General features: G+C 52.4%; 1 protein-coding gene across 1 annotated transcript in view; it reads right to left on the bottom strand.

Annotated features, from left to right (window-relative positions):
- The window catches only part of AKNA (AT-hook transcription factor), a 37,340-nt gene extending 30,572 nt beyond the window's left edge, over positions 1-6,768 (bottom strand). The window contains exons 1-3 of the mRNA XM_007449733.1: positions 6,411-6,768; positions 2,284-3,347; positions 469-543 (exon numbers count right to left, since the gene is read on the bottom strand). Coding sequence (XP_007449795.1) covers positions 469-543; positions 2,284-3,347; positions 6,411-6,687 — 1,416 coding nt within the window. The 5' untranslated portion in view covers positions 6,688-6,768. The remainder of the gene's footprint in view (positions 1-468; positions 544-2,283; positions 3,348-6,410) is intronic.
- Positions 6,769-12,994: the final 6,226 nt, after the last annotated feature.

The following is a 12,994-nucleotide window of genomic DNA, read 5'->3' as shown; positions in this document are numbered from 1 at the left end:
TTTCCCCCCCCCCCCCCCCCCCCCCCCCGCGGCCCCACACTAGACATTCAGTGAGGAGAGAAGCTGTGGGTGAGAAGTTGGGGCAGGAGAAAGGCAAAGGTGTGATCTAGCAAGTATCAGCCTCAGGGGTTGAGCAGAAATTCTGTGCTACTCCCTTGGGGCTCGAGAGCCCAAGTAACTTCCTTAAGGTCACACAGCTAGTCAGTAACGGAACCAGGAGTTGTGCCCAGGTGGTCTCACTCCAGAGCTCATCTAGAAGGAGAGAGCTTCCGGTGAAAATTCCTGGGCACCCTGGATTCCAGCATTCAAGGACTCAAAGTTCATCAACAGTAAAGGAGATTGAGCCTGGAGAGGGCAAGGTCACTGCCCCAGGTCACAGAGTGACCTTGTGGTAGAACAAGGAAGGACCGGGTTCCTCTATCCCCAGGGTCTCCCGAGCGCCCCCCTCCACCCCACCGGGCCCAGTACCTTGGCTCCGAGGCGCAGCTGGTCGATGGTGTTCTCAGCCTCAGCGTACTTGGTGAGGAGCTTGTGGTAGTCCTCCTGCGGGAGATGGGGGTGTGCAGTGAGGTCACACACCAGGCCCCTCACTGTGAGACCCCTCGCGGGGAACCCATTCCCCAAAGGGGGCCTCGGAGTGAAAGAGCTCTGTAGCGGTAGTTCAGCAGACCCCTTCAGGCTCACGTGCAATACGGACCCCCACGGCCAAATTCCGGGGGGTCGGAGGTGGCAGGACAACTCCTCCACCCCTTCTTCATCCCTGACAGTGAGTCAGGGATGGGGGGCCTTTGGGCTGGTTCGCCTCGATGCGTGACCGCAGCTACTTGCCTATTGGTCCGAATTCCCTGCCCTCATCTGTCTTCCCCACTGCTCTGTTCCCAGGAATTAAGTAATATGTGCTTAATAAGTATCTTTTAATGGCCGATTGAATCGTCTAAGTGTCCGGAAGTAGAAAAGTAGAAGACTTGAAAATCACGGTTGCCTTTACTCAGAGTCACTCTTTGCCATAAATAAAACTGAAGAGCTTCTTAAAACAAGTCATTACAGGGGAAAAGCAAGAACAAGTGTCACTGGTCGCCTTTGAAGGAGGCCAGGGAACTGACGCGTTGTTCTGAACACTGGTAATTAGAAGGGCAGAATCAAGCGTTTCTCCTGTCTTTCCCATGTGAACGAGGCCTTGGTAACCAAAATAGGTGATGAGGGCAAGTTTCACTTTATAGAAGATTTCCCGCAAATAAATGCAGAAGCAAATAAATTATTCCCGCAAATAAATGCAGAAGCAAATAAATCCTAGCATTAGGATACTACCACTCTGTCCCCCCCTCCCCCCAATGAAAGCCTGGATCAAGGCAACGACCATCAGGGGTCCTTAACACTACAAATGAGAGACCAGCAGGCAGTTTACACCCCCTGAAGGCACCACCTATGATGGGCTCTTGCCAAAAAAAATCCCTACCGGCACAGGGCTCCTGATCTGGGGAGAAATAAACAGACGACGACAACTCGAAAACGCCTCTGCCTCTAACTGGGCAAAACACACGACACAGAGAAGACAACGCGACACGTGAAGAAACATCAGAGAGTGTATCAGCAAACCGCAATGTGTGGGAGACTCTACAGGACAGAAACCGGTTTCCTTAACAAATAAATTACAAGGAAGAAAGAGATTTGACAAAGAATGCAAACAGAAAGGCAGGGTGGGGAGGTGGTACGCAGAGACTTGAAAAGGCACATCCACCGCATGCAATATCTGAGCCGTGTTTGGATCCTGATCCGAACAAACCAAAATAAACAAGCCATTTATGAGACAGAGTGGGAGACGTGAACACTGACTGGACTTTGGTTGATATTAAGGAATTGGTGTTAAGTTTTAGGTATGCTGAGAGTACGGTTATCTTTAAGAGAGATTCCTTATCTTTAGACACACACACTAAAATATTTGGGGGTAAATGATTTGAAGCCTGAAATTTGCTTCAGAATACTCCAGTAGGGTGAGAGGAGGAACAGGTGAGGCCATAGATGAAAAAGGTTGCCACGGGCTGGGCGATGGGTCCATGGGGGTTCGTTATACTATTTTCTCTCTTGTATATGTTTTGAGTTTTTCATAGCAGGAGTTAAAAACAAACAAACACAGCCTACCCTTGCAGCGTGAGTGCAATCACTGCTTTTTTGAGCCAAGGGCTCATCGCAGGGGACCCCTGGCCAAGCTCCAAGGCCCCCCACCCTGACCAGCCTCCAACCCAGACCAACAGGTGCCTTGGTGTAGAAATGAGCCAGGCTTACCTGGAGCTGATGGACCAGCTTGGTGGCCTGTTCGGGCGTCTGAAATTCTTGGGGTACCCTGGTCGTGGGGTGAGTAGGAGGGGGGTCCTCTCCCGGGCAGACCTCTCCGCTGCTTGACAGCAACTCCCGCACAATCTCGGCAGGTGACTTGAAGATCAGTGGCCTGGCAGGGCCCTCAGGCAGCCTGCTGTGGTTCCTGGCTTTGGGGGGGCGGTAAGTCTCATCTTTGGGGAACTTCACCCGGGGTCCCACCTTGGAGAAATCAGGGAGCGGGTAGTTCAGCCCCCCCCGGCCATACTTGGGGGCGTCAGAAGATGAGTGACCAGCCAGAGTGGCTCCCGGCCTGGGCGGCGGCCTGTCCTGTCGAGCTGGCCTAGGTGGAGGCTTCAGGGGGCTGATGGAGCCGGTGAATCGGGAAGGGAGTGGCTTAGGTGATATCCGTGTCCGCTTCCAGGATTGGTCCCCGGGCTGAGGGCAGGAGAGGCTGGTGGTTTCTCTCCTCCATCTATCTTCAGGACACTGGACACTCTGGGCTGGAGGGGCTGAGGACTCCTGGAATTCCGTGGCCGTCGCCAGAGTAACGCTTCCTCCAGTTCTATCGTTTGGGTTTAGGAGGTGGTGGCTGGAGCTCTGGGGTGAAGTTTCTGCCAGGGCAGCGGGCGGGGGGACATCAGTCTCTCCTTCCCAGGTAGAATCCAGACTGCCACTGGGGTTGAGGTTCACAGTTCCACTGCTCCATGACCTGGCAGAACTGAAGTCAACAGTTGGGTTGACCTCAGAATGTTCTCGAAGTTTGTCTCCACTGGCTTGTTCATCAGAAGCCACCCAGCCTGTGGGTTGACCCCAGCCCAGAGCCATGGGGCTGGTATTCCCATTGCCCCCCGAGCTGAGATCAGTGTCATACCCCAACCTTGGGGAGCTCTCTCCAGCTTCCTGGACCTCAGGACCTCCCAGGGCCTCATCTGGCTCCTCTTCAGTCATGTCCAGTTGAGGATCCTGCTGCGGGGGCCAGTTGAGTGGCAAGTTGGAACTCTCTGGGCTGTCCACATCCTCTGCTTCCAACTCTGGAAAGACAGCTCATTGCTTAGTATACACCAGGTCTGGACTCACTGTGTCACATTACCTAGGCCATCTCACATGGTGATGGCAAGAAGCCCAGCGATCCCCCCATAGGGCCAAATACTTTTCGAACACCTCCTCTAGTTGTCTCAAAGGTCCTTCAAACTCAGTCCTCAAACCTGGTTGTCCCCCTAGCGTTTCCTGTCTCAGCAAATGGAAACATCATCCCACCCAACTGCACAAACCAGAAACCTGGGAGGCATCTTTGCCATCTCCCTCCCCCTATCCCCCCGCAATCCAATCTGTCACCTGGTCCTGTCCTGATTACCTCCTATGGTGCTCTCAAACTCACCTGCTGCTCTAGAGTCCAGAACCACCAGGTTTGCCCAAGTCTGCATCCTCTCTTGTCTGGACCACTGCAGCAGCCACCTAATCATCTCAATCCTCGCTCTTATTCTCCACATGAAAACTCTTCACTGTCTTCCTGTTGTTCCCAGGAGAGAGCTGAACCTTTAATATGGTCCTAAGGTCCCTGTCTCCACCCGCCATTAGCTCTCCCGCTCCATCTCTTTCCATGGTTCCCCTCAGTCTCTCCCTGCTCTAGCCATGCCACATCCTCTCCTACCACAGGGCCTTTGTACATGCTGATCCCTCTACTAGGGTCCTCTCTCCCTCCCTTTGTCTAGTTAACTCCTATTTGTCCTTCATACATTAACTCAACCTTGACAGCATCAAGGAAGTCTTCTCTGATCTCTCTAACTTAGGTCAAAAGCTCTCTTTTATAGGCTTTCATATGACTGAATACCTCTACTTTGAAATATTTATTACAGCTGCAGTTTTCCATTTATTTATGTGATTCTTTCATTAATATTTTCCTCCCTCACTACACCGTAGGCTTCATGAGGGCAAGGATGCTCTCTGTTTTTATTTATTATTGTATTTGCAGAGGAGGTGCTCAATATTTGTTGACTGAAAAGAAAGAAGGAAAGAAGAAAGTAGGACAGTAAGGTATGCAAAGCTCCCAGAAAATGGATAGTTGTTATAATTATTAGATAGTAAGTGCTCAAGAAATATCCATTCATCCATCCCACTCACCCATCCACCCACTCACCCATGCAACACCCACTCACCCATTGATCCAACCATCCATCCTTTCAATTGTCCATCCACCCACCCACTCACCCATCCATCACCCACTCACCTACCTATCCATCCAGCTATCACTTATCCATCCATCTATCCATCCACCTATCTGCCTATCCACCTACCCATTCATTCATCCATCTGTGTATCATCTATGCAGTCAGTGCTTATGGAGCACCTCCTCTGTCCTAGACCCTGTGTCAGCCTCTGGCACAGATCCAAAGTTTCGTGAGATACAGTCTGGGTACCACCAAGCACAGACTCTCTGCTCTGGCCAGATGCACCTTTGTCATAATCCTTATATCACTCTTTGCTTCCCCATGCTCTCTCCCCTACCCTTGGCACCTCTACATCTTTCATCTCCTTAAAATCTCCTTCAGCGAGTCTCTCTTGTTTACAGCAGTGCACTTGAAGCCCAGAGAGGTTAAGTAACTTGCCAAAGATCATGCAGTGGTTCAGAGCAGTCCTGGACTTAGAAGCAAGGTCCCAGCTATGCAGGCAAGTTAGTCTCTGCTGATGGCGGTCATGCAGTGGGATGAAGAGATCGGGCTTTGGAACCGGGCAGACCTGGCTTCAATCCTGGCTCTTCTGATCCCTCATAGGGCACCATGAACAAGTAGCTGACCTCTGTGGCAATCTTTACTCTACCTGGAGGCTATTCTCTCCTACCTGGAAGAAGGTGGTGAGGAAAGGTGGAGATATGGCTTGCGCCCTGCCCAGCCCTTTGCCTGGCACACAGTAAGGGCACAGGACATGGTAGAACTGTTACATTACAGCAGGGGGTTACCATGTGACCTCAGGAAGAGATGCCTCTGCCCTTTCATCCCAGTGCATCCCTGTCACCATTCCCTAAGGAGAACTCGGAAATAGCTCCTGAGTGGGTAGCTGTGGGCAAGCCCCACTTTAAACAGACCTGGCATGAGGAATTTGGGGTCACTGCACAATCTACTATCAGCCTAACAGCTTCTCTGACATCTACGGGGGCCTGCCTGATCCCAGAATCCTAAGACAGGGGCGTTTCATTCATATTTGAATGCAATAAGCAGTATGTAATCAAGCTCAAAAGTGTTATTACTCCCATTTCACAGATGGGGAAACCAAGATTCAGAGAGGAGAAGGGACTTGTTGAGCCAAGCTAGGAATTTAGTCTCAGTTGTTCTTGATGCAAAGAAAACAGTTATTTTAGAAAACAAGGGAAGCCATCATTCTCGTTGCTAATTGGCATTTTTAAACAATCATAGAAATGGGCAGAACCCCTGGACCAATCAATTTAAAATATTAACGTTATTATCAAATTAAGTGTGCAAAGATATACTAATGACATATCTCTGCACTATTTAGCAAAGACTGAGAAACTACCTAAATGCCCAGCAGTAAGAGGACTGGCCCAACAAATTACAGAATATCCACACCACGGAATTCCTAAGCAGACATTAGAAATGACTTGTGGAAGAATATTTGATAAGCTGCGAAAGCGTTCATGTCTATTAAGTTACAAAAAAGCAAGTTACAATAAAGTTTGTAGAATACTGTTGCATATTCATGCTACATTTATATATATATATATATATATATATATATATATATATATACATATACACTCATGTAAATATATATACTATATATATATATATATATATATATATATATATATATATATATATACACACACACACATATGAAAGAGAGCAGCTATCTGGATAATAAGTAATTTTTAGTTTTTTCTCCTTTGGCTTATATTTTCTGATTTTTCTGCAATGAACAGTACTGTTTATATAACTTAAATCTTAAAACAAATTTTAAATTTTAGGCTTCGTAGATTTTAACTTAAAAATTTTTTGAAACTCTCTCTATTCCTGCCTCCCGCCAGAAGCGGGGAATGTCTGGGGGACACCACTGTGGGATCGCAGGGGAGTCGGTCTCACCCTCTTCCGCAGACTCTCCTGATTCCGGATCCGGGTGCCCGTCGGGCTCTGAGTCCGGGCCCCTCCACTCCGGTGGCTGCAGGCACTGCTGGGCCAGGCGGAAGTCCTCCAGGAGCTCAGGGCTGGTGGCACTGGGAAAGGGCACCTCTTCTACCAAGCTGCACGTGCCACTCCCATCAGCATCCTTTCCCTTTTCAGCCCAGGCCCAGCGCCTCCGCCGGGGCCCCTTTCCCAGGCCTGACTCGGCCCAGTAGACCTCCGTCCCGGAGCTGGCCATTGGGCCTGGCCTGAGTTTCACCTGGGCCCCTTCATCTTCAGGAGATGGAGCTGCCCCTATGGGCACCAGAGTTCCCGCCGGCTCCTCTCAGCACCAGCCATCCTGCCTGTGGCCTGTCGGGGACACAATCGAATGGAGAGCGTTAATCCTTGAATCCCCTCCTTTCTTCAGAAGCAGAAATTACCAGCAGGAACTCTGGAGTCAGAAGCCCTGGTTCAGCTCCTGGCTCTACCCCTTTGAAGCTGCATGACCTTGGCCAAATCACTTCACCTTGGATTTCTTCATCAGTAAAACTGGGGTAATAATTCCTCTCTCTCTCAAGAGTTTTATAAAATTACCTGAGATATGGGATAAGGAGGCCAGTGGCCAGCACACAGCAGGTGCCCCATGTGTGCGGGTGCCTGTTACCATGTGCCAGCCTCCACACGTGGGCGCCGGGGCACAGGCCCTGCTCACATGAGAACTGAGGGCCCAGGAGGAAGCAGACAAACAACCTGGCACCTAGAGATCAGAGTGAGAGCGACAGGAAAGCACGGGGAGGGGCCCTGGGGGTGCAGGAAGGCCCAGGAAGTCAGGGTAGGTCCCATTTAGAGGCCACGCGCTCTGGGAACCTTCCTGACCCGCTCGTGGGTAAGATTTCAGATCGTGAGTGGGGGACCGGTGAAAAGAGCATTCCATTATCCAAAATAATTGAAAACAGGTTCTCAAATGAATACGTGTACCCGCACTTTCCTAGCAGCACTATTTGCAATCTCCAAAAGGTGGAAACAACCCAGATGTCTATCAGTGGATGGATGGACAAACAAGCTGTGGTCTATCTGCACAGTGGAATATCATCCAGCCACTAAAAGGAGTGAAGCACTGACACGTGCTACAAGGATGAATCTCAAAAACGTGATGCTAAGTGAAAGAAGCCAGGCACAAAAGGTCACATACTGTATGATTCTAACTGTACGGAATATCCACAATAGGTAAATCCACAGAGACAGAAAGCTGACTAGTGCTTTAGCTGGGGGAGTGGGGAGAGGGGAGTGACTGCTTGAATGGGCACAGGCGTCCTTTTGGGGTGATGAAAACGTTTTGGAACTAGATAGAGGTGGTGCTTGCACAACGTTATAAGTATACTAAATGTCACTGAATTGTTCATTTTAAAATGGCTAAATTTTATGTTATGTGAATTTCACCTCAATTAAAAAAATTTTTCAGGCAGGGGTTCCATCAAGTACCAAGGCCTGGAGGCAGGAGGGGGCGACATGTAAGTGGTTTCCTGACGGCTGTGCTAGTGGGGGCAGGAGCTGGGGCTCTGACTGCTGAGTGTGGGCATATGCAGACCACGGGAGAGTGCGTCGAGGTGCAGTCAGAAGTTTCACTCTGGCTGCCTGGGGAGAATGAACCAGAGCGAGAGCCTGGTTGCACAGGGACCTGTGGCATGGGAAGGATGGCTGCAGAAGGGCTCCTCCCCACCTGCCTTCTAATCTCTCCTCCTTTCCCTCTCTCCCTTCTCTCCCTCCCATCTCCTCTCCCCTCCCGCTATGGCCAACACCCCCAAGCGCTTTCTCTGAGCCCTAGAAACACACGGCTGACAGAGCAGCGGCATGGTCCCACCCAAGGAGCTCATGCAAAGCACCCACTCTACGGGCAGGAAAACTGAGGCCCAGAGAGCAGAGGGGCCTTGGCTGAAGCCGCACATGGGTCGGGACAAGGCTGGCATGAGAGGTTACCTTGCAGCTCGGGTCCCGGCTCTTCCCTCTGTGCCGGGAGACAATGAGAATAACTCCAGGCCTCCCAGGACAGACACGCCCTGTGTTTGTCCCTGCAGCCTCGTGTGCGATTGGGTCTTGGTCAGAGCCTTGGTTCATACCGTTGGGAAAAGTCAGCAGGCAACTATTTCTGGATAGAGAGTCCTCCAGGGATTGGCTGCCGCCTTCTCAAAGGCTGGGGTAGGAACGGGGACTAACATTGTCCCCACTCTGGTCTCAGGGGCCTCACCCTCTTCCCCCGACACAATCTTCCTCCCTCCTCCCTGAATTTCCCCCAGATCACGCTGTAAGCCTCCGCATGACCCCCGCCACACATGCTGGACCCTCGCTGTGCCTACCCAGGCTAGAAGCTTTACTGCCTGTTCTTGATCTGTCCTCACCCCAAACAGGTAAGTAGGTCATAGGAAAACTATTCTTCAAATGAGAAAACCAGAACTCAGCATGGAATAGTTACTTGACCAAGATCACCCAGCTGGTTAGTGACAGCAAGATTTGGAACTGTCGATTTTGGCCCAGTGAGTGGTCTCCAGTGTTTTTTTTTTTTTTTAATCACACAGCTCATCATTAAAAATATATTTGCTCATATACCTAACATGTATTTCTTATAATATCATCTGCATGCATTCTCACACGAATATATTACGTGTTAGAAAAAATATATCTAAAATTGAATTTTTAAAAAGATCCAATAGAAAATAAATATTTTAAAAGGAAGTTCTAATCCTTGCTTTCCACACCCTCTCGGGGCGCCTGTACCCCTCTTGGAAATCCCTGCCAGCTTGAGTGCTTTTAAGAATCCTCTAAGAATGCAGATCCCTAAGGTCAACCCGAAGAGAGCGGGGACTCCATGGCCCTGGGCCCAGGAGTCCGCATTTTAAACCAGTGCCCCGGGCAAGGCCCACCCTTTGACCTTGACTAGGCCTTTTGGACCCTGCCACGATGGCAGGTGTGGAAGGTGCTAAAAGCCTTTGCTTTTCTCTTTCTGAAACCTCTGCCAAGGAAGTGGCTAGGGGGAGGCGTGTGGGGTTTTTTTGACTTCTAAAGGGCTTTTTTTCTAGCCGTGCCACAGAGCAGCCCGTCCAATCACAGAGGCCTCGGGTGCACAAAGAGGAACATCCTGTCTCCTGGGATGACTCAGTCATTGCAGAAATCTCACTGTGACCAGGGAAAGCCTCTGGTTGGAGGCAGCTGCGGCCACTGGCTGGAGTTTTGCACATGTTCCCCAGGCCCCCAAACCAGTGAGCCTCTCATGAGCAAAAGCTCTGCATTTCACGCACGCCACAGCCCTGGGTGCCATGGAGTCCAGGACAGGTCGGTCAGCCAGTCAGTCAACAAACACACACGAGTGCCAAGCACGTGCTGAGCTCACGCTGGGACAAGGACACCTGCTCACTGGGCTGCTGTGAAAGAGAAGCAGGCAGGGTGTCTGAAGACCAGCTTCTGGCCCTGGTGCTGGTCATCCTCCGTGAACTGCTGGGCTTAGGTTTTCCTCACTGTAAGATGGAGAAAATGCCACCCGCTCTCACAACCATGGGGAGTGGCGCCCTGTCAGGGTGGGCTGGGAGGTAGGGGACGGGGCTAAGTGAACTTTGAGGTTCCTGGTTGACTTGTTGGCTTCTGAGGACCACAGACTCCAAACAGTTAACCCCCTCCTCCTGCCTGAGGTCCCACTTCAGAGTAACAAAGATATATGTTGAGCACCCAGTGGGTGCAAATTAAGAAAACCTATGATCTCCTACTGTGTGCCAAGCACCACACAAGACATGAGGAATACAAGCCTGAGTAAAAGCGTTCCAAAATTTCAGATGGGGGGTGGGTAAAGAATTACTGTCGAAGGAAGCATTAAGCTGGGCCTGAGAGACAAAGAGGATTTGGGGGAGAAGAATGAGGAAGGGCATTCCAGGCAGAGGGAACGGCACAGGCAAAGGCACAGAGGTCTGAAAGTACGAACAGAACTAGACAGAGAGCTATGGCAGGGGTCCCTGAATGGCGGCCAAAGACAGGGTTGTTCTAGACAGCCTTCTCGAGGGCACAGGCCTGCTCCCGAGGGGCAGTGGGGTTGGGAGAGCCCCGTGAGCACTAAGTCCCTTCAAGGGCTGGGTTGTCCTTGTGGGACTGCTTTCTCCAGGGCTCAGGGGCCCTGCCAGCCCTGGAGAAACTAGCCCCACAAGGAGGCACCACCCATTCCCCGTCCTTTTGTACGTCTCCTCCCTCCATCCACACCACCTCTGCCACTGGCTCTCTCGAGGGTCTGCGAGACCCTTGTGGTCTCTTTGTCCCCTTCCCGAGTGGCTCAGCCACCCCCAGGGGGCTTCGCTGCCCCCAGGTCCAAAAGTGGAGATCCTTCCCTTCATGGCTCAATCCCCAGGTTCTCCTCTGCCAACTTCAGCCACGCAGCCCACTTCCGCTCCCTCATGCCCTCCCAAGCCCCTTACCATCCAACAGAGCTCTCCGAGGCACCACCCGCCTTGCTCCCACCCAGTCCCTGACATCTCCCAGATGTGGAAACTGAGCCGCAGAGAGGTGGCTGCCTTTCACAAGACCTCGCAGTCCGGAAGTGTGGCCAGGGATTGAAATCCAGGGCTTGTGACTCCGAAACCAAGTCCATCAGACTTGGTGGGGCGGCGAGAGGAAGGGGAAGGAAGACCCCCTTACCAAGTGGCTGGGCCCCTCCAGAAAGGCTGGGCTTTTGAGCTCAGAGCCCCATACTCGGCAGCCCTCCCTGAGCAGCTGGCAGGGCACAGACCTACTGTTCTCAAGGGGTTCCCGCCAGCCGTGTAGAAACCAGTTCCCGCCAGCCGTGTAGCACAGCCACTTCCCGCTCTGGACGTACCCTGCCCCCAGCTCTCTCCAGCGGAGGCAGCAGAGGCCGAGGAGAAAGAGGAAAGGTGCCCCTTGCTGCTGCGGACTCTTGCCCCGCCAGCCTGAAGGGCTTGGCTGGGTCTGCCGGCCCATCCCTGGCTCCTCGCCTTGTCCTTACTCGGCAGAAGGGGCCACTCTTTAGTGGGGACCCCCTGCTGCCTCCTGGCTGCTGCACACCCGTGCATCGTGTCTGAAGCCCCTTAGCAGCCCCTGGGGCTAACTTGCCATGTGCAGATGAGGACACCCCGGGCAAAGAGAGGGACCAGCACTTGCCCAAGTTCACAGAGATCAGAATCAGAGCTCTGGCTGGGATCCAGCATCCTGAGGCTTGAGAAAATCCCCCCAAAATCCACCCTTGCCCTAGGGGCCGGGCTCTCCTAAGCCAGAGAGAAGTAATACAGCTGCCACAGCTGCAACTTCCTGGCTGGGCTGGTCCAGCCGCCCGGACTGTCCCAGAGAGCCTGTGACTGGCCCTTCCAGGGGGAAGGCGGCTCCCCCAACCCTCCCCGCCCTCCTCGGCTCCCTCACCTCTCTCGGGCTCCACCACCATCCTGCTGGCCCAGGCTCAGGGGACCTGCATGTGGAGTCTTTGTTCCAAACCTGGGGAGCCCCCTGCCTCCATGGCGCCCTGGCCCGCCTCCAGGCCGCTCTGCCAGCCCCAGTCGCTGCTCACAGACTAGCATCGCTCCCCACCTCTCCCCGCCCCTGCTGCGGCTGAGGCCGCCTCGCCTCGGCAGGAAGCGCCCAGCCTGATTTCCTACAAGTGTTTGTCAGAAGGAGGGGGTTTGTCTGCAGCAGGGTGAGGGGGAGCAGAAGAAGCTTAACCCTTTGCAGGCCCCTCTGCAGGTCGGCACCGCTCACGAAAGGACTCATAGAAACTTCCAGTGTCCTAACTTGGGACCATCTCAGCCAAAGTACAGAGCGGGGACAGTAAAGCCCAGAGAAGGTCAGAGGCTTGGCCGAGGTCACACAGCATGCTGAGCCTGGAAGGAGGTCTCCAGCAGCCTCAACCCTTTGAGGGTCTTCTCCGCAGCCCCTACCATCCAGGGCGTGAACTTGATGGAGGATCCCTCTCTCACTAGGGCAGTGCCCATCTGTACAATGGCAGCCCAGACTGGATGCTTGCTTGGCACCCTTCCAGCTCTGACTCTCTGTCCTGTCTGCCAATATGCGACTAAACACCTCGGGAAGGCTGCAATGATTCCTGACATCCCATCCACTGTCCTCGCCCCAAACTGGGCCTGTAATTAGAGTGGGATTTTCCAGGCGGCATGGAGGTGGGGGATTGGCTGACTGAACTGAATTTCAATGGCAGGGCACAAGACAGGCCAAGCCCTGGCTCCACTCTAGTGGAGACACAGACAATAAACAAACACGGAGAGAAACAGAGTGGGTGAGATGGGCTGCTTTCGGTAATACTGATGCCTAGGTTCACCCAGACTCATAGACTCAGTCTTTGGGCATCAGCGATTTTTATTTTCTTTCGGCCCCGCCATATGGCATGAGGGATCTTATTTCCCCGACCAGGGATCGAACCCGTGCCCCCTGCACTGGGAGCACGGAGTCTTAACCACTGGACCACAAGGGAAGTCCCCATCAGCCATTTTAAAGTGTCCCAGGTGACTGGGATGTGTGGCCCTGGTAGAAAATCTGTGGGTCAGAGAGTAAAATGGGTTGGGGGAAAG

The sequence above is a fragment of the Lipotes vexillifer genome, unplaced genomic scaffold (assembly GCF_000442215.2).
Source record: "Lipotes vexillifer unplaced genomic scaffold, Lipotes_vexillifer_v1.1 scaffold230, whole genome shotgun sequence".
NCBI classification, from domain to species: Eukaryota; Metazoa; Chordata; class Mammalia; order Artiodactyla; family Lipotidae; genus Lipotes; species Lipotes vexillifer.
Note: the sequence above shows the minus strand (reverse complement) of the source record. Positions and strands in the feature narration are given on the sequence as shown.